At 41.6% G+C, this 21,896-nt stretch overlaps 3 protein-coding genes across 4 annotated transcripts; 2 read left to right on the forward strand and 1 right to left on the reverse strand.

Moving 5' to 3' along the window:
- Nucleotides 1-324: 324 nt before the first annotated feature.
- Nucleotides 325-4,997, forward strand: LOC115667266 (serine/threonine-protein phosphatase PP-X isozyme 2). Its single transcript, XM_030588871.2, has 8 exons — nucleotides 325-542; nucleotides 1,186-1,338; nucleotides 2,139-2,201; nucleotides 2,285-2,370; nucleotides 3,308-3,383; nucleotides 3,466-3,734; nucleotides 3,812-3,890; nucleotides 4,499-4,997. The coding sequence occupies exons 1-8, from the start codon at nucleotides 402-404 to the stop codon at nucleotides 4,547-4,549; spliced, it is 918 nt and encodes a 305-aa protein (XP_030444731.1). The 5' UTR covers nucleotides 325-401; the 3' UTR covers nucleotides 4,550-4,997.
- Nucleotides 4,998-7,591: 2,594 nt separating this feature from the next.
- LOC115666572 (uncharacterized) lies at nucleotides 7,592-13,787 on the forward strand. Of its 2 annotated transcripts, XM_056307955.1 has the most exons (9): nucleotides 7,592-7,733; nucleotides 7,925-8,409; nucleotides 9,236-9,605; nucleotides 9,764-10,816; nucleotides 10,910-11,208; nucleotides 11,501-11,614; nucleotides 11,885-12,039; nucleotides 12,899-12,969; nucleotides 13,629-13,787. In XM_056307955.1, the coding sequence occupies exons 2-8, from the start codon at nucleotides 7,972-7,974 to the stop codon at nucleotides 12,966-12,968; spliced, it is 2,499 nt and encodes an 832-aa protein (XP_056163930.1). In that variant the 5' UTR covers nucleotides 7,592-7,733; nucleotides 7,925-7,971; the 3' UTR covers nucleotide 12,969; nucleotides 13,629-13,787. The 2 variants fall into 2 exon arrangements, 1 of the variants encoding a protein (XP_056163930.1); XR_004003922.2 differs by having other exon boundaries at nucleotides 9,764-11,208; nucleotides 12,850-12,969.
- Nucleotides 13,788-15,256: 1,469 nt separating this feature from the next.
- LOC115664433 (protein HOMOLOG OF MAMMALIAN LYST-INTERACTING PROTEIN 5) lies at nucleotides 15,257-21,093 on the reverse strand. Its single transcript, XM_030586367.2, is given in 7 exon segments — nucleotides 15,257-16,270; nucleotides 16,273-16,522; nucleotides 18,002-18,145; nucleotides 18,794-18,869; nucleotides 19,215-19,324; nucleotides 20,680-20,780; nucleotides 20,908-21,093. Coding segments are annotated over 7 exon segments (1,422 nt in total). The 5' UTR covers nucleotides 21,002-21,093; the 3' UTR covers nucleotides 15,257-15,623.
- Nucleotides 21,094-21,896: the final 803 nt, after the last annotated feature.

The following is a 21,896-nucleotide window of genomic DNA, read 5'->3' on the forward strand; positions in this document are numbered from 1 at the left end:
CATTCTATTCGTTGTATCCAATCAAGAGATAACTTGTATGGAAGTACTCTTGTTTGTTCCGCAATTACGCAAGGTTCATAACTCGAACTTAATACTTGTACGCACCATTTATACATTCCATGCATCAAGCTACAATGGTATCTCTTACGATGTGAGTTGAGAGGCACGACGCTTCGCAGGGCTCATACCGCGTATGGAATAAAAACGAGCTATAAGAGTTTTTGAATTAAAGCCCAAAGGGAGCGACGGGCGAGCAATGAAATTGACAGCCACGTAAGAGAGAGAGAAAGGGAGAGGGGGGGTGGGCAGAGAGTCTCAGATCGACGGGGTTCTTCTTGGGGGGGGGGCTCCGGCGAAACTGAGCTCCGGCGAAAGAGCGGGGGAAGGAGGAGGAGGAGGAGATGTCGGACCTGGACAGGCAGATAGAGCAGCTGAAGCGATGCGAGCCCCTGAAGGAGTCGGAAGTCAAGGCTCTCTGCCTCAAGGCCATGGAAATCCTCGTCGAAGAGAGCAACGTCCAGCGCGTCGACGCTCCCGTCACTGTAAAGTTTCTCACTTTCCCTTCGTTTTTTTCAGCTTCCCACGCCTCAAGTCGAGCGTTTCGTTTCTGTTCCTTTCCGTTTCGTTTTCCCCGCACCCCTTTTTCTTCTTCTTCTTTTGTTGGGTTTCGAAAGTAGCGGCCGCTGATGCTTTTGATATGGGAGGGCGTCTTTTCGATCTAGGGCATTCTTTGGACCGTCTCGTGCTTGTCGTTTGTTTTGGGGAGCTCCGGGGGGGTCTACTTTTAGGGCTCCTCCTTCGCCTCTGTGGAAAGGATGTACCGTGCATTTCAGTTGATTGGGTGTTGTTGTTGAGGCTTTTGGTAAATGGGTTTTACGTGAACGAGGGTGAACTGGGGGTTTGATTGATTTGCTTGTTCCGGCCGGAACGGTAATGGTGGATGATGGTTCACATTGCTGTTGTGCTTTTCCCCTGACTGACTGCGATATGGTAGGGCTTTGGACGAGTGGAGAGCAACCGTGTATTTCTTCTCACTTTCAGCTAGGGCATGCTCAATCTGATTAGGCTGTGAGACTTTTCGTATTACGTTGTAGATGTTCTTGGCATGAATGAATGTATGAATGAATGGATGACTGCATTGCGGGTTTAAATATCTAAGCGGCCCCGCTGCTTTCCGCTTTGTAGATATGCGGAGACATTCACGGTCAGTTCTACGATATGAAGGAGCTCTTTAAAGTCGGAGGCGATTGCCCCAAGACCAACTACTTATTTCTGGGAGATTTTGTTGACAGGGGATTTTATTCCGTCGAGACGTTCCTACTTCTGCTTGCTTTGAAGGTACTAAACTGTACTTTGTCTCTCTTCTTGTTTACGATTGTGTGGATGGAATGGCCGTTTTATTTAATGATTTTGCTTTTTGCTATTTAATTTCTCACTAAGGAGAACTTCTTGTTTTACTAAATTAACTAGACTTAAGCAGCGATTTGTTGTGTGACATCTTATCCACAGTTATCACCTTTAAGGCAAACCCATTCCTTTCACAGGAATCGGGACGTAAAAAGGCAGCAATACTCGATTTCATGGTTGTAGTTTTTAAGAATGCTAAGCAGCGTTTCTGCTCGAGTGTAGACGAACTTTGCCCTGGATATGCTTTTCGTTAATCTTTCGTGAGGATGAAGCTCTTTCTTTTTCAGTGATTGATCTAATCCACCTAGACGTCCAGATATGGTGGACATTTTACTAAAAAAATTTCTGTATAATAAAGAGGCGAGAGAATAATAGGTCAAGGTCGTTTTTCTGTTGCCTTCGTGCATACACTTGGTTTGCAACTGCAACGGCATTAGGTAGGGGGGAACTCCCTCAAGTAACTAGTGAAATGCAGTTGTACCTTTCTGCCCAAGGGAAAATAAAGTAGAGTATCTCCTCATGCCTGGTTTTCCTTTGTCAGCTGCATTAAAGGAATGACGCATTATTTGGTGAAAGAATTTTTCTGTTGTAAGTTGCTTCCTCAACACAAATCGCATAATTTATAGGATGTGAGTATGTTGATCTCAAAAACGAATTGATGTGACTTAATCGTCCTTCTTTCGGCACGTCATTCCTTCTACTTGGTTTTGACAAAGTTCCTCTGCAATCAGGTGAGATACCCTGACAGAATAACACTGATTCGAGGAAACCATGAAAGCCGGCAGATCACTCAGGTAAAACGAATCTGTTCTCTTTGAAATCTATTTGATATACGAGTCCTTTTATCTAAATATGTTTTTCCATGCTCTTTTAATAGGTCTATGGCTTCTACGATGAGTGCTTGCGAAAATATGGCTCTGCAAATGTGTGGAGATATTGTACCGACATCTTTGATTACTTAAGGTTTGTCTGGCATTTTATTCACTCGGGTACTTCATCTGTCTGTGAGGAACTGAGGAGGTCATATGAAAATGAAAACAAATAAAAAGCATAATGGCTTTTATAAGTCATGCAACAGGGTTTGCTAGAACACGACGAATTGGGGGGGTAACATCCCCCTAGGTGACACTCTGAATCCTCTAGTTCCGACAACCTATCCTTTGCACCATGAGATTTCAAAAAGTATGCATTTAGCACATCGCAGTCTAACACTAGGAAAAGGTTAATGAATCATAGGATCTACAGGTGCAAAGTGTAAATTTATTTGAAATCTCTGGGTGCAAAGTATAGGGACTTGAAGATGGTGCAAAGGTGTTTTGAAACTAGAGGGGACAAAGTTGGGGATGGTTTTTGTAATCCCCCCCCTTTTTTTTCTCTTTGTTTGCAATGCAACCATAGGGGTTTGCTTGTTTATGTGTTGATAATTTTGGTTTAGAATGTAGTCGGTGGTTACGTAATGTCCAAGAGAATTTATAACTCTAGACTTTTTCCCTTGACATGCTTCATAACTTATTTTTGTCTACTTCCGGTGAGACCAGATGAAGTGTGTCTCTGAAATTTATGTTGGACAATAATTTTCTCTTTTTGTTCCCTTCTTTTGCAATGAACCTTTTATGGTGAAGGTAAATGCATTTGACTGGATGACCATCCCATTTAGGATTTTAATTTGTGTCTTCTTGATTAAGGTAAAGCATATGCATGCTAGTCGTCTTGACTTGCTCGCAGAGTCATTTAATAACTATAGTTCCCACAGCAGCGATGCTTTTTCACTTAATGCAAAAGTTTACTGTCATTCCAATATGCCAGTACTGTTCATTCTGCCAATAATACTTGCTTTCATTTAATACTCCTTGAGAGGCAAGATAACTGTCTGATTACAGTTGCTTGGTCATATGTACAGTTTGTCAGCGCTCATTGAGAACAAAATCTTCAGTGTCCATGGTGGTCTCTCTCCTGCCATATCCACATTAGATCAGGTCAGAAAGATAATCTTATATTATTTAATTTTGAAGCTTTTCCTGTGAAAATTGAGTTGTAATGTCTCGATCCGTTTTCTAGATTCGGACAATTGACCGCAAGCAAGAAGTACCTCATGATGGTGCAATGTGCGATCTCTTGTGGTCCGATCCTGAGGATATTGTTGATGGATGGGGTTTGAGCCCCCGTGGTGCTGGTTTCCTATTCGGTGGAAGTGTCGTGACTTCCTTTAATCACTCTAATAACATTGACTATATATGCCGTGCACATCAGTTGGTGATGGAGGGATATAAATGGATGTTTAATGACCAAATTGTGACAGTCTGGTCAGCTCCAAATTACTGTTACAGGTAAGTAGTTAGTTTACAGTTTTCCCTTTAGTTGTCCGAGATTTCGGTGTTTTACCTCGTGAATGGATGTGTTGCAGATGTGGTAACGTAGCTGCCATTCTGGAGCTCGATGAGAACTTGAACAAACAGTTTCGCGTTTTTGATGCTGCACCGCAGGTTTGTATGCTTTACCAATGTTCAGGTTGATGTCTCATTCGAGCATTTTCAACTATATGCAAGATCTAAAAGTTTATGTGGCAGCTATTTGCTATCCAATAGTTGATGAACCGTGTGTGCCGTGGTGAACTATTTACTCGGGGAAGAAGGGAACAAATTCTTATAGCAGTGGATTCACGTGAATTAGGTTGTCCTAGATGCACTTAGCTTTTTGAAATTGCAAAGCAGATCTAATACACGGTTGGCATGAATAATTGGGGTCTTTTGTAATTTTTGGACTAAAGATATGAATTCTTGCAATGCATGACAGCTCTCTCTTAATTCACTTCTGGTGATTACGTTTAATAGGTTCACATCTTTGGAAACATCCTCATAACATGTCCCCAGTCCCTCATCTTTTCTTTCTTTAAAGTCAGAGCCACCCCTATTAATTGACGTGGCCCACGAATGCATGTATGCTTATCCCCTGAAAGATTATTCTGAAAATGATCAACATCATTCGAGAAGGATCTAACTTGCAATTCTTAATTTGCAATACAGCACTTCCAGATTCTTCTAATTTTGTTCTTTTCTTCTTTCTGGTTGAACCGAACCATGATATGTTACAGGAATCAAGAGGCACTCCTGCGAAAAAACCGGCTCCAGATTACTTCCTTTGATTTTATCTGTGAAGATTAACTTTTTTACACATCCAAGATGATTTGCATTCATGTTGAAGATGGTCAGATGCGCCATTCCGTTAAGCCGGTGCATTGGGTACTTCATCACCAGCTCCTACAGGCAGGGTTTGCGTATGATCATCTGTTTGGGTTGTTGGTTTTGCCTCAAAAAAAAAAAAGAAAAAAATCACAGGCTTCTACCGTCTGTAATGTTTTGATAGTGTGTATTTACTAGCGGTGTATTAGAGACCCACCCGAGAAGAGAACCGTCATTCTTGTTTGGTTAGGATATGGAGTCACAGGATCAGTGCTTCCGTTGAAAGAAAAATATTGAAAGCTGGACATCTCAGAGGAATTTCTCATGAACATTAATTTTTGGGAAGATTTCCCAGATTCATTCTTGTTTTGTCTTTAGGAGGAAATAAGATTTATGGTGTCCATTGTTGACTGTGATGTTTCCTCTTTCTTTTGTTGGTGTTGATTATGCATATCCCAGAAGGTGTATGCGGTTCAAGGGGAGATTGGTAACCTTTTCCAGATGGAAGTAAATTATATTGTGAACTATTGACGCAATGCAATGGTTTTGATTCGTGTAGAAAGTTATTAAATGCCCTTATTCATGACAAGTATATTAATCTTTATTCATGTTTCTGGATTCAACGTATTCGGATTCTCCATACATGTAAGTTTAAGTTGTGACTGGGGTGTCGAGTGAAATCGTTATTTTACGATGTCGCAAACTTCCCGCAAAATTTGGGTGTCAACATACATACGAGACAATTGGTTTGTATTAATAATAATTTTAAACACTGAAAAAAAAGGCGGACAGCAAAAGATTTTAAAAAGGGGGGGAATTGAACTTCCTGATGGGTCATTAGGTGCAAAATTAGTTAGGTATTTTTCGCTTCATTTTTTGGATACGGAACCGCTAGCATCATAGGGCGGCAACTTTGCTATCGAACACTTCGCAATGGGTGTGGGGTCCTTATGACGACCCTCAGTAATCGTCCATCTTCATCCTTTTACGGATAAAAGAAAGAATTGCTATTGATTATCTTTATATTACACCTCGATCGTATTATTATTTCGAATGAATTTACTCTATAGCGAAGAGCATAGCCAAAGGGAAATCGAGTTTCCGTCTTTAGTTAAGTGTTTCCTTCTCAAATATCTTTACATTTTATATGAATATTGTATCTAGATAATGAGTGTAAGCTCATTTCAAAACAGAAAAATCAAAACTTTTAGTCTAAAACATTGCTGCAAATTTCACTTTTTTTATTTTTTCCACCCACTTTTCTCCTTCATATATATATATATTTTTTGTTCGAATTCTCCTTCATATATACAATATCTATATAATCGTGACTTTACAACTTTTATTATTTAACGCGTGCAATTTTTGCATACGCAAACACTAAAATGATAATAGTAACCGAATGTAAAAGTCTGAGCCCATCATGTGACCAACAATCCTAAGTTCAAGTTGGAATATTACGATTGTCTCAAATGAATATGGGGGGTTTTTGTCCTTTTAAGAACGAGATGAATTGAGTCATTTCGATGCCCGAGCTTGATTGTATATTATCACTAAGAGTGTGCGAAAGAACTGGAAACTGCCCGAACCGCCTAGAACAAGACCAAAATCGTGGTTCTCATAGGATCGGTCTGGTTTCTAGTTCCAATAAAGTACTGATCCAGTTTTCGATTGCAAGTGTGAAACCACCCATTCGCCCACCCGGACGGGATTGCACACACCTATCCTCCACCTTCTCACGCACACTCTCTACCCTAGCCCTCTCAATTCTCTCGCCTCATCTTAAATGCGTTTTTCTTTTTACTGTATAGTCTCCCTTCGCTGCTTACACCAATGACCAACCATTTATGTGACCTCTTTAAAAGTTATTTCCTTTCTTGCTTCAGACTAATTTAAAGAGAGTTGGGGTCTCTTTCTTGAATAGTTTATTTGGATTTGTGTTTGAGATTTAAAAGAAAAAAGGGAAGAGAATTCTGGGTTGGTGTTGATATGAAAGGAAAAGGGGGATCACTAGCTGAGACCCCAACATATTTAGTGGCGACCGTGTTCAATGTCTTGATTGCTCTGGGTTTCTTCTTTTGAGACTTTTTGAAGGGGGTTGAAAAGGTCCGAACTTTTCTTTTATGAGCTTTCTCTGTTTATCATTTTGGTTCTTTAAATGTCCGAGGAAAGTTGGAAGAAGAAAAGAGTAAGAGAATGAAAATGCGTCGTCAGTTGTCGTAGTATCGTTTTGATACTGAACAGAGAATTATCGCACGCACGCACATACAAAAAAACTAGTTCTATAGATTCACATGAAACCAACGGACGATTCTCAGTTCCCACTTTGTGGAATCGGTCCTTAGTGGGCAGTACCCGATTCCAGGGTATTCAAGGTGGCAACCGCCCACCCGGGAACTAATCATCCCTATTCATCACGTGACATCACCAAATCAAGCTAATTATCATTTTTTGAAAAAATACTAAAAACATACCTCGGTCCCTTATTCAATAGCCACTCGCATATTTCCCGTCCTAAAAATACCAAATAAACATATCGGTTTCATATTCGGAGATCATCTTGTACCATCACGTCCATTATCATCGCGCCTCTATTTACAGAAACGCCATTTTCTTTCCCGAAATGCCCATGCTAAGTCTCAGATTCTCATACCCGCTCGAGAACTACAAACCCATCCACCAAAACCTAACCAAAGATACTAAAAATAAGCTTTGCACCGGCGGGACAATTTGATCTTCTCAGCATGGGGGGTTTTTGCTCAGAGTGTTGGCATACATTCTTCATATTCTCCCACCATCGTTCTTTCATAGGAGCAATTCCCCAAGGTGCTAAGGAACCCCAATTGGGCCGTCCTGGTGCTGCTCCGGCCCACAAAAAGGCCCAACCAAAAGCCGGCCTCCCCCCCGATCCGAAAATCCCGCCGGAGCCCTAACTTTCCCTGCCACAGAAAACCCGGCTTATAAACCCCCACCGGACCCGGTTCGAACAACCAAAACGCCCTTCTCTCTCTCACACATCCTCGCTCTGTGCGTGCGCTCTCATCACAGCACACAGGCGATCCTTTGTCTCTCTCTCTCTCCTCGCCCTCGCATGCGCTAATATTATCTCAAAATTACCACGAAGGGCGAGCTTTACCCGCCAAAAAGGTAAAATTACTCGTCGGATCTCTTGATTTCTCGTCCCGGCGAAACTAACATTTCAAACGCTTCCCCTCTCCCTCCCCGTCTCTCGCCCTCCCGCTCTCCTTCTCGTCTCCTAGGGTTTCGTTTCGTTGCGTTGCGTTGCGTTTCTGGAGCTCCTCCCTATCGATCATGTCTCCGGCCTCTTGCCTGTGCAGGTCCTCCGAAGTCGCCGACGCGGCGCATGGGCTTCTCGCTCTGACGGATGGATTCGGCGATCGCGCTCTCTCCCGAGGCTCCGGAGCCGCCTCGGGCGGACGGCCCGGCCGCGTCTCCCGCGGGGCAGAAGCGAGGGGCGCTGGATGGAGGAAGCGGGGAAGCGGCGGTTCCGGCGGCGAAGAAGCCGAGGTTCGAGCGGGCGGAGTTCGGAAGGGTGGCGGAGATCGTGCTGGTGCTGGCGGCGATGGGGAGGATGCGCGGAGGGAGGGATCCGACGGAGGCGGAGCTGGGTTTGATGGCGGAGGCGAGGGAGAAGCTGGCGTCCGCGTGTGCAACCCTAGCTCCGGAGGATATTGTGGCTGGCGATGCTGTTGGGCGCGTGATTGAGGATTTGGGGCTCAATGGAAAGCCTAAGGATCAGAGGTTAGGTTATACGGTTCCGAAATCGTCGATTGCCGAGAAGCTGACGTTTGCAAAGAGGAAGGTGCGGTTTTCGCTCAATTTTTGTTGTGTTTTCTACAGCTTTCACTTGATTTCCTGAGATTGGTGTATGCTACTTTAAGGGGCCGATGGAGTTGTAATCTTTCAAGGGTTTCTGGATCATGTCGTGGCTACATATGGTTTACCTAGTTGCTCGAAAATGTGGACATGAGTGCAGTCATGAAGTGTTATGTCTCTAGATGCTTCTTTTTTTTTTTTTTTTTTTCTTTCTTCCCGAGAAGTAGATAGCTCCGGAGAAGCAGTTATCTCATGACTTATCATAAGTAATCTCAATGCTAGAAGCTTGAAGTTTCTATATCTCGAAGGTGATACTGCGGGGCTTATTAATTTGAATTGCCGTAGCTTAGAGCCTGGGAATTGTTATTAAGTGAGCCGTGAGTTTGTTTTTCGTATATACTGGTGAAATTGGCATCAGAAGTTCCTCTGCGGTTCCGCCATGCTAGCTAGCCAATATACTGAGATCATGGCATGTTTAAGTTTCTCCAACTTTTAAGGGAGTCCCGTCTATTTCTCTGTGTTTCTTTAAAAACTGATGTATGTAGAAGCTTGATGAAGAGGAATCTAGACTGTTTTCAGGTGCTCATAAAACTTTGGGATCATGTGATTAGATACGTAATTATCACCCAGCGTTTATATCTTAACAGCAAATAATTGCTCCTTATTTTCGAGTGTTAGTGTTACCCGCTACCACCTGAAACCTAAGATATATTAGTCATGTTTGGTGTTATGAGTTATTTACATGAGGTATCGCCTTTTATGTTTACCTGTGGTATTATTGAAAGGAGTTATCTGTGCACCTTCTCTACTAGATGGAAGAATCGAAGAAGTTCCCTTCCCATACAGCTTCTTATTCACCCCACTTGTCACAATCAAGTTTTGGTGCTACTGCCGAAAACCGTGGGATGCCACCTGTTGTTCGGACGTTTCCGTCTGATAAAGTTAATCAGTCTCCCCTTTCTTCCGGAGTCATCCCAGTTTCTTCAGCTACAGCTAATGTTTCTTCCGGAAGCTCTGCGCCGTACCTGCTTCCACGAAGTGAAATAAGGACATCAACTGCTTCTAGTGGGATATCTAATAGTCATATAGGAAGAGATTCTTCTGCAATGCTTTTGCCCAAGGTTGATCAAGCAATTAGTGTGAATCATGCAGGACCTCATATTTCAACTAAACCTTCACAAGGTGGTTTTCCTACTATTCTTGACAATTCTCTACCATCAGATTTTTGCTTCCTTTTGCTTTACGATACAAGGGTAAATTTTCATACCTTAGTGGCCTGCAGCTACACAAGGTAAACCGCCGTAAGTTCCACGTTCATATGCTTTTTTGTTATCTTGCAGCAACTTATGCAAATCAACCATCTGTGAATGCTCCTTCCTGGTCCTTACAAACCCAACATGCCTCGTTATCTAGACTAGGAACAGGAAGTAGTATTCCTAGTAATACATTGGGCCAAGTTGAGCAAGCCTCTACCTCAGGGTCTGGAGCACCTCCTCTCGCAGCAAGAAACCCAACAAATAGACCATTCACTGTGCAAACTGCTGCTACACGTTTGCCCACCATGCATCATCAACCTTTTCAGGGTGTCAACTTTGTTTCTCCACCTTCAAGTTATGCTAGTCACTACGAAATTGCCAAAATTATTCAGAAGCTCTTAACTCCAAAGCTTCCCGAGCATCCTACATGGACTCCTCCTTCAAGGGAGTATATGAATAAGGCATTGATTTGCCAGCTTTGCCAAGCAACTGTCACTGATGTGGAAAGTGTGTTACTCTGTGATGCTTGCGAGAAAGGATACCACTTGAAATGCTTGCAGTCGCAGAATCAGAAAGGGATACCTAAAGCTGAATGGCATTGCCAGAAATGCTTGGCATTGAGCCATGGGAAGGCCTTGCCCCCGAAATATGGTCGTGTGATGAGAAACTTAGGTGGTACAAAAGTGGCCCCTAATGCTACTGGTAGTCCTTCATATTCTGAGAAGAAGGTTAGAGCTGTGGATTCAAAGTTTAATCAGACAAAGATAACTACGAATGGTGTCTCCTTCTCACAAAATACTGCTGTTGTCTTTACTGCTGGAAAAGATCACGTTAATACTGGCTCTGATTTGGAAATTCCAAAGGCCACAGAAATGCGGGAGAATGATCTCTCTTCATCTAAAAAAGAAGTGGATCAGAAGCCTTTTTCTGAATCTGGGATGAATAGCTCAGGGAAATCCATGGATCCCACTTATGTTTCTCCTCTTGGTTTGCTGAGCGAAAGATCCAAGGAGAACAGCAAAAAATCTGAGCCATTTGTGCGTTTTGATAAACAAGAATGTGAATCAAAGTCAGAGCTTCCTGCTAGCTTATGTGAGTCAGCAAATATTGAATCTAGTCCGCCTTCATCTTCACACGGTGTGTCAGATGTTAACAACTTAGAAAAGCAAATTTGCAATAAAGTGTCCTCTAAAATGTTAGATAATAATGATTCCACCGTAAAAAATGCAGAAAAGTCCAGTGCAGAAGACCATCAAGATTCTACTTCAACATATGATGTAAAGCAAGCGGACCAAGATGACAGACGGCCCAATCGTGTTCAGAGTTCTGAAACTAGTACTGTAAAGAGAGAATGTGTTGGCTTCTCTTCGGATATTTCCCATAGTGTCGAGTGGATTGGTGATGCACTAGAAGTTGTCAATGGCAAGAAATTTTACTCTTCTTGCTGCGTTGGTGGAGTAACATACAAAGTGAAGGAGCACGCGCTTTTTCGTTTGAGTAATGACAAATTGACACCATTTAAACTTCAGGTAAGGCAGTTTTTTAAATTTTGATATATATTCTTTGTATGACCAAGGAAAATTAGGTGTTCTTATTTCCAAAAGTCTGTAACATACTTAGCTGTGTCCTTGAAAATGTCCATGTTCAGTACATTCGACATGATAAGCTAGTTGAATTTCTTTGTTTCTAAAAGCTTGCAACGTGCTTAGCAGTGTAGTTGAAAGTGTCCATGGTCAGTAAATTCGGTATAGAGAGCTAGTTGAATTTCTCTACTCCTTGGTTTTTACGTGGGAAAGACTCTGGTTTCTTTTTTGCATGCAGGCAATGTGGGAGGATTGTGAAACTGGTTTGAAGTGGTTTGACATTACCAGGTGTTATTTTCCTGGCGACTTGCCAAATAATGTGGCTCATCCATTTGTCCCTGACAGCAACGAGGTAATACTTTTTCTCTAAGAGGCAGATTCATCCGTAGGATATAACAAGTATACATGCTTGATTCCTGTGCATGTCTTTTGAATTTTGTTATTGTAGTCTTCTACCTGACCCTGATGATTTTTGGTAAACCCATAAGCGGTACAGTTAATTCGATAATCTGGTTGGTTGCAAATTCTGGTGTATGGTCAGTAGTCTTGCTGCACGGTACTTCACTGACACCGTGATTCACTGTAGGTATTGGAATTGATGTGTGCTACTCTTCAATTGCAGGTTTTTGAATCTAATCGTGATAGTAGTGTAATGGCCTGCTCGATTCAAGGCCCATGTGAGGTTCTTCCGCCTGCCAAATATAAAGAAGAAACTGAAAGACGAAGTCATATAGGAAGCGAAGCGAATGTTAAATTGAGACCTCTCTTTCTGTGCAAGTATGTTTAATTATTACATTCATTTAATTGTTGCTTGTTTGCACATTTCTTCATAACGTCTATGCATTTCTAACTATGCTGGCGTGGGCATGATTCATTGTAACTTTATCGGCCTCTCATCATTTGACAATCAGCGTATCACCCTTATTGGACCCATGAGATTGTGAGCATGATTCGCATTTACCACGCTGCATCCAAACAAAACCCAGACATCTTCCATGTTAAATTTTAGATGTGCAGCTGTTGAACCGACTGTTTGCAGTCACATTTTTTAAAGAATCAAACAATATTCATTTGTTTATTCATGTCCCTACAAAAATATGACAAAGAACCCAAGTTTTTACCATTTTGAGTTTTTCATAATAGTTGCTTGAAGATATTGCTAATAATCCATATAGTATAATGTTCTCGCTGTCATTATCCTATGTATAACGTTGAATTCAAGACCAGGTCTAGCTAGCCTTGACCTCCTTTCGTTTAAACTCACAAAAACCTAGACTGAGCCCAAGTGATGTCACCTCTTCATACCCAATCAATTTATATTGATCACATTAGTGACAAAAACCAGTATCTGAACTGAAAGGATGTAGGTAGATTATAACAATATGTTCGTGTGCTTATTTGCGAGCATATATAACTTTGAAGGTGCATGAACTTATATTTGTTATACCTCTGCTTAACCTGTCCTTGGAAATAGCTCAACCTTTTTTGCTATTCACCTGCATCCTTGTAATAAAAAAATTGTATGATCTATAGCACTGCAGTGTTTATTTGCCTTATTGATTTGTGAATCTTGATTTTGTTCTGCAGTTGGTTTTATGATGAACTGAAAGGTCATTTTCAAGCTGTTTCTATTTAGTTCGGCAGACGCATCCTTTAGGCATGCAGACAGCTTGGCCAGTGGTGAGTGCATGGTCCTCGTACAGTAATGTACATGCCATACCATCCTTAAGGTTGTTGAAAATGCATTGAGCACCTTGCATATATCACAAATTTTGTTAGAATTTGAATTAGGCTACTCTTCTTGGAGAAACCGTACTTATTATTTTTTATAAACCGTTGAGACTCTCGGCTGTAATGGTTGCTTGGCCATAGTGCAGTGAGCCTTGCACCTTGCAGACAAAGTTTCTTGTCAGCAGGGGGTGGTGACTAGTTAAATTTCAGTATAGGAGGTTCTGTAACTTCTGATCTTGAGCAATTGTTATGTATTGCCTTTGAATTGAATCTACTATGACAGTAGAGCTGCTGATATGATGATTGGATGAGCATAGCCTGTTCAACTCTGCCTGATGAGTGCCCAGAAGTATGTTAGTTACTCGAGTCTAGCGGTGCAGTAGGTAACGAGCTAGGGACCAGCGAGGTGGGGGTTTGGAATGGCTTAACCTGACAAGGTTTTGGAACTTGACCATAACATAGAGTAGTACCCTATGAAGTGTGCATAAGTTGCTATGAGCAGATACTTCTGTTGCTAACTTAAAGCTTCGCTGAGCTGCATTGTTATTTTGATAGCATGAATATAAGATTTCATAAAGAATTCCTGAAATAAGTGATCTGGCTGTTTGTCTGATGCCTTTTTCCCTATTTGGCAGGAAATACGCTATGGTAGGGGGAGGCCTCCAAGACCTTTTGTAAAATATGTAGAAGTGGTCTGTTAGTGTTTTTTAAGAAATTATCCGGTGATTTTCCCATCCCTATTCTTTGTACGCGTTAGTTTTATTAATTTAAGCCCTTTTTGTTTTTGAATTTTTTTTTTGGCCATAATTTAGGTCGTACGTTTATTCGCGGCAAAAGTTAGTCAGAGCGTAACCCTTATTCTCATGGGTACCAATAAGCCGAAATTCTCTTTTTTTTTTCTTTTTTTTTGGGTCAAAATCTTTAGACGAATTCATACGTCAATGTTTTGGACTACTATCCCAGCCCGTTGGCCCAAAATCATCTGTCGATGCAACGAGAATGTAGTTTAGCCCAGTCGTGCCCAAACCCCTCGACTTGGCCTCAGTATTCACTTAAAAGTGAGGTCCGAAGGCCCAATGGAGGCCTGGATTTGGCCTAGAACATACCAACAAGCACTAAAGCAGGGCATAATAATTACATCTGTGGGCCCAACATCGGGTCTTCTAAACTCGACTACGCCCAACTTGCCCTCTCAACACAGACAAATCTCTGCCAACGACCCGAGAAAAGCCCATTTCCAGCCCAATAAGGCCTAAACAAGGCCCAACGTCTGACCCAATAAGGCCCAACGTCAAGACCTAGTTTGGAAAAAATTATTTCATTGGCCCAATGTCGAAGAAAGAATCCTCAGCAGGGCCTTACTTCTGGCCCAATCACCAAAGACCCATTTGGGCCGACCGAACTTTCGGTCCATTAAGGCCCAAACAATAGTCCAATGATAACCAATTTGGGCCCAATATGTAACCATGGCCTATTGGGCCGAGTTTTCAGCCCATTAATTCCGAACTAGGGCCCAACTTCGGCCCAAAGACCAATTTGGCTCAATTTTCGCTTCAAATAAGGCCCAAACTAGGGCCCAATAAGTCCTCTACAGGGCCCAACTTCGTACCCAATAAACCATGATCCCACAAGGCCCAAACTGGCCCAATTTTTGGCTCAAAAAAAGGGTCCAAAAATTTAAGCCCAACAGGTCCCCAACTTGGGCCCCAATAAACCATGCCTCAACAAGGCCCTTTTTGACCCAATGGAAAAAATCATCGGCCCAATTTGGGCCCGATAAGGCCCGACTCGTACTTATTAAACCCAAAGTATGCCGAAAGCATCACGCTTTAGACATGCCTCCTTGTGGATTGTGTTGACCGGGCCAATACTGGGCCCGAGGGACTGTTAATGCTGCAGGCCCATGGGCATGTACTCCTCAGGGATCAATGGGACTAGGACAATTGTGGTTGTGTGTCCACAGGGCTCGACGAAACTGCAGGCCATTGACCAGAGGGCCGCATATCTAAGCCCAAAGTGATGCGCTTTAAGGGGCCTACGGGTCCATTTGATAGGTAATCCATAGGGCCAGCAGGCCCAACCACTGACATCGATAAGGGCTATAAACCTAGTCCTACCAGACCGGTTCAACATATTCTTCACGCAAGCACCAGGCAAATATCATCAAACCCAAAGATCAAAAGCTCAATGGGCGACGAACCCCATCAGGGATTGGATCACAGACCCTGCCGAGAGCTCATTTACCTGAATCGGAGCCCAAACGGAAAAAGAGCGACCTCCATTGAACCCTGGGATACTTATATTTGGGGGAAAAGGGACCCAAGACCAGCCTCACATGGCTTTAATAACTGCCAAAACAAATGAATAATGGCTTTACCGTCTGCAACCCACAAAAAAAGAGTACATAAAAAAAAACCCATATGAACAGCCATGTGAAAACTCGCAAAGCCCTTTGGTATTCCGCATCCTTCGTACTTGGTGCATGAAATCAGACGGCAGCCAGCAATATAGATACACATAATGTCCCCATATTCTCACGCCGAACCAAAATTATAACCCTTTAACTACTCATTCCTTCGCGAATCAAAGCCCCTCCAGGATGCAGACCGTAGCGCGAGCAATTAAATTTTTTACTGACCTGCTGACGGATTTGTCAGCAGTTCAAGAGATTTTCGCAAGTAGTCCACTGCAACGAAAACATCATCAAATGCCAATGCCCCAACAGCAAACCGAGCAGCTTTGTGTGCCTCGGCGATTTTTTCAGGTGGCGGCTGGTAGTTACTGTCGTATTTGTATGCTTCTGCAGGAGGAGCTTCTGGAGCAGTCCCATTTCGGTTGCCATCCCCATACTGAGCAGTTGAAGCATAATTTTTTGAGGTTTGATGATCTGACTGCGGAGGGAAGGACGCATCATGGCCTTGGTAGTACGAAGAATATTGAGATGGGACCGATGAGAGGTTACTTTCCGTGAAACTCGGATAGGATTGGAATTGGGGATATGAGTAGATAGGGGTCTCCTGAGAAGGATAATTAATTGGTAAGTGCTGTTGCGATTCTGATACGTAAGTATGTGGAATATGCTGCTGTGGTTCTGAAGGATAATTATGTGGCATCTGTGGCAGTTGTTCTGAGGGATAACTATGCGATAAATGCTGTTTCACATCTGAAGGGCGATTTGGAGACGGATGTGAGGATTCTTGAGCATAGTTTGGGGGAGGGTGCGAGGATTCTTGAGGATAGTTTGGAGGATGGTGCGAGGATTCTTGCGGATAGTTTGAGGATGGTGCGAGGATTCTTGCGGATAGTTTGGAGGATGGTATGATGAGTAAGTAGAACTCGCAGCTTTTGTGATTGGAGGAGAAGGCGGCCGAAAGTCATGAGATGGATAATTGGCAGATGAATAAGAACTGGAAGATGGAGGAATGCCTGCAGAGTGATGATGTTGGTGGTCCAATTTATCATGGATCTGAGGTGATGAATCAGCTTCTGGTCCAGCATTGGAGAAAGCAGATTCGCTAGGCCCAAGGTCCTGCAAAGGAAACTAAATAATTAATCGAATCCCCACCAAGCCCCCAAGAAAACAAATAAAAAAATAAAATACCAGGGTAAAAAAACGAGGAAAGAAAAGAAACCCAAAACTCAAAAAAATACAATCTGAGTCCAACAGTAATGCATGTAGACCCAATTTCGGATCATTTGCTTTTCAGACCGCTAAATTAGTGAGAATGAACTCCACCACTTAATTGTGCAATTGAAAATAAGTATCACAGGCGCTGGCTGCAGAAAAGCCCCGTTTAGCTTCAGAAATCATAAAAGAAAATACTGAAGAATTTAAAAAAGAAAGTAACGAGAGAAAACAGAAGAGAAAGCTAATGCTCTAGAGATGTAGTCAATATCGAACTTTGCATTTAAAAATGAAAACTGCTAAGGCATTGTTTGATTAACAGGAGCGAAGCGAAGCCAGTCCACTCCCTTCCTGACACTTATATAAAACGGGCTAGATATTAGAACTTTGGGTTGAAAAGTGTCCTTCTATTACTACATTTAAATCCTTTCTTCGCTTCTGGTTGAGCTTACCAACCACGTTGACACAGGGGTGCAGAAATGAGTGGCAATGAATGCAAATGGATGAATACCCCCAACATAAAGGCAACTTAACAAATAGACGTGAATTGGAAAAAATTCGGTAACTTCTAATAAGGAAGAATTTTAATATGGTAGGAACATGTTATTAGTTTTATTAATTTGCTTAGACCGATGGTCATTTACAACAAAACACTCAAAGCCAAAAAAGTTACATTTCAGTTCCAAAGTGTTACCACGTGTTACCAAACATTACAAGTCTGGTAATTATCAATCTTAATCTTATACGATTTCCTTCAAAACTTATTTAGTTTGCCACGGCAAACCTAGCCTCCTCCGTCACTCAGGACCAACAAGGGGTATAGATATTTCTATCTAGAGATTCTTCTAGAAATCTATGCAGTAGACTTTGAATGGCTAGAGGTTCATCCGAGAAAAAAATTATTTTAACGAAACCTATTGTTACAAACACACAATTCACTGGGAGATCATAAATAGCTCAAACCAACGTTGCTTTCAACCAGACAGGACCTAAAGGAACTACCATCCTATTATCTAGCGAACAACCACAATGAATGCTTGAATGTGAACCACAACCATATCGGCAAATCGAAATAAGCCTACCCCTCACGTGACATGGTCTTGACTACTGATATGTTGTCCCAAAACACAGCTCATTACATACAAGGAACTGTCAAACAACACAAGATGGAGAAGGGGTGGGGGTGGGGGTGGGAAAAACCAAAGTACACTTCCCAATTTATGCCATATCACAACCTCTGGGGTGGATGTGAACAGTATAATTCGCAGCATTTACTAAACTAACCAACAACACGGGAAGAAATAACAAGATCTCATGAAGAATTCAGGACTGTGACAGTAAATAGAATCATTAGCTAAAATTAAAGGAAGGAAAGATACATACATATGATCCACCACTTGGTATACTTGATGGTATAGAGAGATCTTCATCACCAGAGGGCGGCCCAGGTACTGGCTTCCTTCCTTCTTTCAAGGCTCTCCTTATATCTGCTGCCTTCCATGCAGCATACTTCTGTTTTTGTTCAAGCTGTCAATAAAAGCCACAAAAGAATTACCAACAGTATTTGGCATCTAAGTACTTGATAGCCAAGAACACAGAGCTTCAAGCATTCCACTGGAATAATGAATTAACACTGGAGGGCAGAGAATTTTTGGGAGAATCAACTATGGAATCGAACCTATTTTTCAGATCAAGCATTCCACTGGAATAATGAATTAACACTGGAGGGCAGAGAATTTTTGGGAGAATCAACTATGGAATCGAACCTATTTTTCAGATCTGAAAAACAAGTGAATTTTCAATTTGATGAATTGATTTTTATCTTATTGGAGATGTTGAGGTTTTATTCTTTCTAATTACAGACAATCCTATGCAAGAAATATATTTCTCTTATCCAATAACCATTTCCAGAAAATGTAATTGAGATCGTGCATCGTGATTGCCATAATATTTATCAAATGAAGAATGTGTAAATTGAAAACTAAATAAAAAAAGGAAGGCTGGGCAAGATAATGGCCCTTACATATGTTGGGGGGTTGGTTTTTTTTTATTATTATTGTTTAAGAGGGGGGGGGGGGGGGGGGGGGGTGGGGGATATTCAAAAAGAAAATAGGCCCCCCCCTGTGGCAGATGTAAAAGAATCAAACCCACACCACAAGACACCGTAAATCTTACATCTGGCTGAAGAGGCCCAAATTGGCTGATAATCTCGAAGAAGATGCTAGCAGCATAAAATGTTTTTGCAGTATTCCTGTAACAAGAATTCAAGGAGATTTTGTTAATCAACCAGCCTAACAATAAAAGGAAAAAAAAAAGCATTGGCACTTATTACTTCTGTTCAAACTGTGATTTCCTCAAAGACTATAAATAAAGGCATGTGAAAGATCTATACGAAATGCTATGTATCAAGTCAGTTTCTAAATCATTAAAGGAATTTCTTAATATGCTTGAGGTGCTGTAAAAAATAAAGAAGGATCATGTAATTCACTATTTGAAAGAATAAAAGCATAGAGAAACTAAATTAAGGCAAAATTTAAAGAAAGACTAAAGTTAACAATCAAATCACATTCGAAAATGAAAACTCAATTAATCATACAAATCAGCGCGCCCAGCACGATCTTGTTTGTCTGCCTTCCCAAACACATTCAAGGCAAAACCCTCCAGATACAAATTGTCTTCGGGCCCCAGAGTTAGTGATTTTTTGTCCTGTTAAACAACCAAGATAGATAGCAATGAGAACAAAGCAATGCCAAGATCAGTCAAATTTAAGGAAACTGGACAAAAAAGAATTATATTGCTTGCTCGAATATCTCATCCTATCAATATACACGAGAAACAAAACACAATGACAGTTTTTGAAGCATGAGAAAGATCAGGATGTCCCCATAAAAGAAAGCCAATAGAGAAAGGCGATAAAACCGTGGATAGTTTGCACCACTACCCTATTGTTATAGTTCAGGATATTGGATATAAAATAAGATATTCTACTTGATTGTTTCACAAAACTAATGACCTACTGAATGTGCGCTATGCATAAAGTGAAACTCTGAGTAGAACAAAATGAAGACGAAGACATACTGACAGAAGGCTAATTGATGCAACACCTGTTATATATACAAGGTGAATCGGCAGCATAAACAAAATCTTGCAACGATTACCTTTACATAAACTCTAACAACAATCTATCCAATGACTTGATTCGGAATTTACTTGCCAGATTAACACCAAGGATTACTTCACGTGCATAATACGAAGTCAATTCAATTCAGCCAGTAGAAAATGTGTCACGCTCATTTGAAATTCCCATTGTACTAAACATTTTGCACATTGAATAGAGATGATTGGCCACTAGGATGGATCAAACTAGAGCCTCAGAAAAATACACGTGAAGACCAATAGTAGAAACAAGTGCTAATTTTATGCCAACAAAGTGTCTCAATTACATTCACAGAAATTCTTCAAAAAATACAACCACCAGTTGGGAAACTGATTGTTTAAGCTGGCTTATGTCTAAAAAACGACCGTGTTTGGGACCGTTAAACCTTTGACTAGACTAAATACCTACTATTAATTGTTCCGAGAGCAAGCGAATATGTTTGGGCATTACAGGCAGCTAAATCTTTTTCTTTTTTTTTTTTTAGTCAATCAGCTGCAAAGCGGATCCCAAATCATTTTAGCACGTCGAGACAAGGCAACCTGTGCACTCTCTGCATGGAGCCTCAGAATCAACAGAACGTGCTTGCAATTCCATATGTATGTACATATTCGAATAAGGGATCGTTTCCTTCTAAACCATCTCGGGCAAACATTGCAAAAGGACCACATATTAATGGACTAATTGCTGGCCACACCAGGGAAAGCAGTAGCGCAACGAGAAACTATTGACCGGAGTCCAAACAGATGCATCCGCCGCTTGCAGCTACAGACATCGAAACAAGCAACACATACGTGCACTCGCACGGCTCGCACACGAATCTAATAGTCAAAGCCAGCGGAAATTCACACACGCGAACCACGAAGAAACGGAGATGCTTTCGCATAAGGGTTGCGATGACCGAAACCTTTTCGAGCTGCTTGATGAGGGAATTGAGGAGGGCGTTGGTGGTTTTCGTTCGCCCGGTCTGCGGAATCCTCAGACCTCGATCCATCGCATACAGCCTACCTGGATGAACAATACAAACAGAAGCAGCCGACCGTCGTCAGCGCGCGGAAGCGATCGCGGAAACGGAGACATGGCGAAACTCCGAAGCTAGGGTTAGATGGGGAGAGAGAGAGAGAGAGGCGTATACAGTAATAAGCGACGAGAGGTTCGTGCTTCTGCAACTCATCGGCTCGCTGGAGATACGGTAGCAGCACCTTTGCAGGCTCCTGCTCGCTCGCCATAGCTGATCCCCTCTGCACCAGAGAGAGAGAGAGATTTTGCAGGAGCTGAAATTTTGATTTGGGTTTCTGGAGTGCGAGGGATGGATGCGGACTCCGCCAAAACGACGTCGCTTTCGCTTGTTGTATCGCTCTTCTTCTTACCCCTTTTCCCTCCGCCCCTCTTTCCTCGTTTGTTTATTTCTTAGGCCAGAAGTTTCATCGAGGATGAAATCAAAAAAGCCCTACCCCCAAAAAGTGAGATTGTTTTGGAAAATATGAAAATTGCGAAAACATGACATGGTGTCAAAATCTATGTATGCACAATTAGTTATTTAATTTTAAATGACATACCATTTTATATCATTATATATTATAATAATAATCATGAATGGAGAATCTCTACGCTAAGAAAATCTAATAAGCAGCACAATATTACTATAATTATCTATATATATGCAAACGGTTATGAGATCCATTAGTTTATATTTCAGTTATTTAGATATTAGAGTTAGTATAATCAATCGCCATTCTCTACATTCAAGCAAAAGAAGTCTTCATAATAAAGGTTTTTTCTTTGGTCATGGAGCTCCACGAAGTTTCCTTGAAAGTTCACCCACTGGGTAAAAACTTCAAAGAGCATCGAGGTCCACAATGGGCTCCAACAACAACTTCCTCTATTATTTTTTCTTTGCTTTTAAGTTATGTGAAATACCATATGTTGGTAATTATATTTACGTGTTTGAACGAACATTACACGAAACAAAGATGGAGGCGTAGCAATGCAATCGAGCGATTGATTCAAGGCAATATGACTTCCGATGAAATTTAAACATTTCGCGATATATTGAGATAGATCGGAGGTGTGTAGTTGAGTGGTGTAAATTAAAGTAAAGAACAACTAAGAGGGGGTTAAAAA

The sequence above is a fragment of the Syzygium oleosum genome, unplaced genomic scaffold (assembly GCF_021117445.2).
Source record: "Syzygium oleosum isolate NSW1041296 unplaced genomic scaffold, Sole_v2.1 Sole_v2.64, whole genome shotgun sequence".
Classification (NCBI taxonomy): domain Eukaryota; kingdom Viridiplantae; phylum Streptophyta; class Magnoliopsida; order Myrtales; family Myrtaceae; genus Syzygium; species Syzygium oleosum.

What these genes read in the sequence shown, in the direction of transcription:
- LOC115667266 (XM_030588871.2), top strand. Translation starts at nt 402, where the DNA reads ATGTCGGACCTGGACAGGCAGATAGAGCAGCTGAAGCGATGCGAGCCC. An exon ending in AAAGCCGGCAGATCACTCAG is followed by an intron (nt 2,202 to 2,284) that starts GTAAAACGAATC and finishes CTCTTTTAATAG; the next exon opens with GTCTATGGCTTCTACGATGA. An exon ending in TTTTTGATGCTGCACCGCAG is followed by an intron (nt 3,891 to 4,498) that starts GTTTGTATGCTT and finishes GATATGTTACAG; the next exon opens with GAATCAAGAGGCACTCCTGC.
- LOC115666572 (XM_056307955.1), top strand. Translation starts at nt 7,972, where the DNA reads ATGGATTCGGCGATCGCGCTCTCTCCCGAGGCTCCGGAGCCGCCTCGG. An exon ending in TGACGTTTGCAAAGAGGAAG is followed by an intron (nt 8,410 to 9,235) that starts GTGCGGTTTTCG and finishes CTTCTCTACTAG; the next exon opens with ATGGAAGAATCGAAGAAGTT. An exon ending in AGACCTCTCTTTCTGTGCAA is followed by an intron (nt 12,040 to 12,898) that starts GTATGTTTAATT and finishes GTTTCTATTTAG; the next exon opens with TTCGGCAGACGCATCCTTTA.